At 45.0% G+C, this 4,122-nt stretch overlaps 1 protein-coding gene across 1 annotated transcript; it reads left to right on the forward strand.

Moving 5' to 3' along the window:
* Positions 1–17: 17 nt before the first annotated feature.
* On the forward strand, positions 18–2,309 carry SNIP1 (Smad nuclear interacting protein 1; the record flags this gene model as incomplete). Its single annotated transcript, XM_010295633.1, has 3 exons — positions 18–116; positions 671–1,260; positions 1,916–2,309. Coding segments are annotated over 3 exons (954 nt in total), but the record flags the coding sequence as incomplete, so codon positions are not given.
* Between the last annotated feature and the right edge of the window lie 1,813 nt (positions 2,310–4,122).

Here is a 4,122-nt window from a genome sequence, read left to right on the forward strand (position 1 = left end):
TCCTCTCGTTGTTTTCAAGATCGCCCAAGAGAAAGAGCAAATCCGGGCGGAGGAGCCGGTCCCCGCGCGGTAGGAGGAGCCGGAGCCCGCACCACGCCGCCGTGAAGGTGAAGCAGGTAAATCGCGTTGTTGGTAGCAGCGAGGCTCGGTCCTGCCCGTGGAGTTGTTAGCAGGGCCTTGCGCGCTTCTGGCTCCGCAGTGACAGCTGTTCCTGTGAGACTCGGCCATGTGAGGTATGGAAAACGATTTCTCACCTGCCAGGTATTTTTTTCTAGCCCTTGTAGTGTGTCCCATGAGGAGAAGGAGGATCTTAGCTAGCTTGTGCTAGCTACCACAAGCTTTGCCATAAGTGCCTGAGTGGTCACACACGTATGTGAACCCGGCCGTTATTGCTTCCCCAGGCTGTCCCTGCAAGCTTCTTCATATGCCCAGAGCAGATGATGTATTGTGCTGTTTCTTCATCTTGCTTTATTCAGTGCATATTGTAGGAATCCAAATAGTTTGGCAAGGAAAGAAGTTTCTCTCGCTGTGTGTTGCAGAGAGCAACGCATCTGAGTACGTGTTTTCCATGCGTAGGACTGTGATTCTCTTAAAAGCCGAGGTAGATTCACCGCTTTTGCTTTTCCATTCTGATTCTGAATACGTCACTATAAGCAACTTTTCATTACAGGAGCGAGATGATCATTGTCGTAGAGGAAATGAGGAGCGAAAGCAGAGATACCCACCGGAACAAGAACACAAGAGAGAGAGAAGTGGTGACAGAGACAGACACAGAGATCACTCGGACAGAAGGAAGAATCCAAACGAAAGGCCTGGAGTTCGAGGCCATGAGCGAGAGAGGGATGTTCAGAACATCCGTGAGCAGCAAGCAGAGAGGGAGTTTTATAACGAGAGAAGACGAGAGCATCGACAGACTAATGAAGGCAGTGGTGTTGACCAGAATCCAGAACTCAGGCAATCTGATAACAAGCATAAAGAAAAAGCTGCTGTAAACAAAGAGAAGCCAAGCTTTGAACTGTCTGGCGCGCTTCTAGAGGATACCAACACTTTCCGAGGCGTTGTGATTAAGTACAGCGAGCCCCCCGAAGCTCGGATTCCAAAGAAGCGATGGCGCCTCTATCCGTTCAAAAATGATGAGTTTCTCCCAGTCATGTACATTCACAGGCAGAGTGCTTATCTTCTGGGCAGGCACCGCAGAATTGCAGATATTCCAATTGACCACCCCTCCTGCTCAAAGCAGCATGCTGTGTTTCAGTACCGGTAAGTGTTACTCTGCCTGCTGGTGAAACAGGATCATTCAGTAACTTGCGAAGAAAAAAAAACCCCAAACAACAAACAAAAACCCCTGCATATGCATAGTGAAAGGTACAAGTTTGCTGTAAGTATGTTAGAGGTGGAATTTATGCTTGACTGCTGCCTATCGTCCCAGCAGTAATCAAAAATATCTGTAATTCCTCTCATTTAACCACAAGCAGCCTTTTAGTAAGACAAATAACACAGCAGGGTTAAACACAGATCTATATTGGAATAAACCGGCAGGTGTAATTGGCAGTAAAAGTATTTCAAGGAGAGTTTGTTTTCATTTGGTCTTTCACAACAAAGACTGCTGATCTCCTCTGAGGCAGCAGGGGTTGCGTGCTGCTGGAGACAAAGGTGCTGTCTTAGGGAACAGCCATCTGTTCTGTTGTAGGAATTACTGTATTATATCATCAGAAGTTTTAGAAAGTGATGCAGTCTGTCAGAATCTGCTTCAGTCTCACACAGTTTCTCATTGCCCTTATCAGACTTGTTCAGATCTCTGCAAGTACAGAGAAGTATTAACTGCAGCGGGGCTCGTGTGTTGGAAAGTCTGTCTGCTATTGGAGTATGTTTCTGTCTCTTGTTGTGATTGAAACAGTGTTTTCTGTTTTGCTAGGCTTGTGGAGTACACTCGTGCTGACGGCACTGTGGGCCGCAGAGTAAGGCCCTACATAATCGACCTGGGGTCTGGGAACGGCACTTTTCTAAATAACCAGCGGATTGAACCTCAGCGTTATTATGAACTAAAGGAAAAGGATGTACTGAAGTTTGGGTTCAGTAGCAGGGAATATGTTCTTCTCCATGAATCTTCAGATAAATCTGAGGCCAACACAAAGGACGATGATGATGATGAGGAGAAGGAGGAAGAATCTGACAGTTAACAAATGAGGAGGAAATTGGGGGAGGGAGGGGCAGGGGAGAGGAATTCTTTGCAGTTGAACATGCATTGAGGATGCATTGGAGCATCACAGCACCGATGCCTCTTATTGCCTTAAAGTCCTTTTTCTGTTGCTGATCTGTTCTTGTAGTTTATTTTGGGGGACTTCACTGATTATTCATCTTTGATAGTTCTGCATATCAGGAAATACAGCCTTTTTTTCCCCCTGGCATGGAAAAGAGCACCCAGATGTGAAAGGTCTGATGCTGGGAATATTCAACAAATGTTGAAACACTGTCCTCTTCTAGGAAACTATGTAAAACACAGATGGCATATTTAAAATTATTTTTATTAACTGTTTGTCATAGCCCTTTGAAAATGCTACTTAATTGAAATATTAGTTAGAAAGTAACCCAATGCATTTTGTAAGACGTCGTGTTTGGTAGAGTTTGCCAAATTCTTTTGCCTGTTAGAAGTTCTAGACAGGAGAATTTACTAGGCTCGCTACTAAAGAGGTGGAAATGTTGCAAAGCCCCTCTTGTATTTGTATGTTTTTAGTAGTTAGTTTGCCTTGCAGTAACTTTCAGGGACATTTCACTGGAATACACTGCCTGAAAATTACAAGGTAATTTGTAATAGAAGTAAACGCTTCCTAAGACTTTAGGTGAGGATGCTGTGATTTGGGGGCAGAGGTCTAGGTCAGTGTCTGCCCAGTATGTGTTGCAACAGACAATGCTGAAACTGTTGCAGGATGTTGAGTGTCTGGGTCGAAAGCTGGGGCGTTTATTTCTGATACCACCCCTGCCCCACGAACAACTTCTTGGTTTTGTTTGTATTACACGTAAATACCTTTGGTGACATGTTTTAACCAGAGTTTGCACTATTTGTTCTTTTTTTTTTTTATAAAAAGTTATACTGTCTCCTGTTTAAAATAGTCTTCTCCCCTATAAAAGAAAACTACTTTAGGAAGAGAAAAAACAATTCCACTCACTGGGAGTACCGGCATCTTACATATTTTTGGATGTCTTCTCCCCATGGTTTGCTTTATGGTATAAGAAATGTATATTTTCCACACTGTTTACTAATTTGCCTGGATGTTTGTTCTGTCATCACAAGCTATTCATACCTGCTGTGTATATACTTTGTGTATACAAGTGTTGCATATTGTATACACAGGCTAGAACATTTATGGTGTAAATATGGGGCATTGATGTCAGTTTTGAAACAGCAGGCAGAATGAGTTTTGACTAGGAGGATCTCCTTTGTATATACTCTAGGGGTTTTTAAATAAAGGATTTGTAAATTTAGCCCTAATTACTTCTAGTTGTAATATTTGTCTAGTGTCCTTTCTGTTTTTTCCCTTTCCGTTCCTTGAAAGGGATCAGCTTTCAGTACTCGGTTCAGTGTGAAGGACACCAAGTAAGTTTGTGTTTTGGTTTGTTTTAAATAAAAATGCATGCTTGTATTCTTGGGTGGCTGTGAGCACGGAAGCGGGGGGGGGAGGTGTGTGTACCGCACTCTGCTGCTCAGGCCTTTCTTACCTGAATGTGGCCTCGGGGGCTTGTTCTGTGTCCAGGCTGTCTGCCCCAACGCAGACAGGTTCACGCTCGGAAATGAGAAGTCACGGTGTGGTTAAGGCAGAGATGATCAGTACCGTGAAAGGGCAAGCTAGCCCACCAAGGCCCACTTGCTGCGGAGCGTTTCGACTGACGTATTTGAAGCTTGAACCTAGCTAGAAACAGTTTGATTGAATCAGACTAATGTAGACAAAGTTGAAGTGACCTATTTCGAGCGGTTTTTTCCACAAACGGGAGGCACGGAGCCGGGCTACCGCCAGCTCTCATGGCAAAGGGACACAAAGCGCTGGCTTGCCGCGGCGGGACTCTCCTCTTTCAGACTCGTTCGGCTCCTGTGCCCGCCTCGGCGCGGCCGGCGGCTCCCGCGCT

Source organism: Phaethon lepturus, unplaced genomic scaffold (assembly GCF_000687285.1).
Source record: "Phaethon lepturus isolate BGI_N335 unplaced genomic scaffold, ASM68728v1 C13955092, whole genome shotgun sequence".
Taxonomy (NCBI): Eukaryota; Metazoa; Chordata; class Aves; order Phaethontiformes; family Phaethontidae; genus Phaethon; species Phaethon lepturus.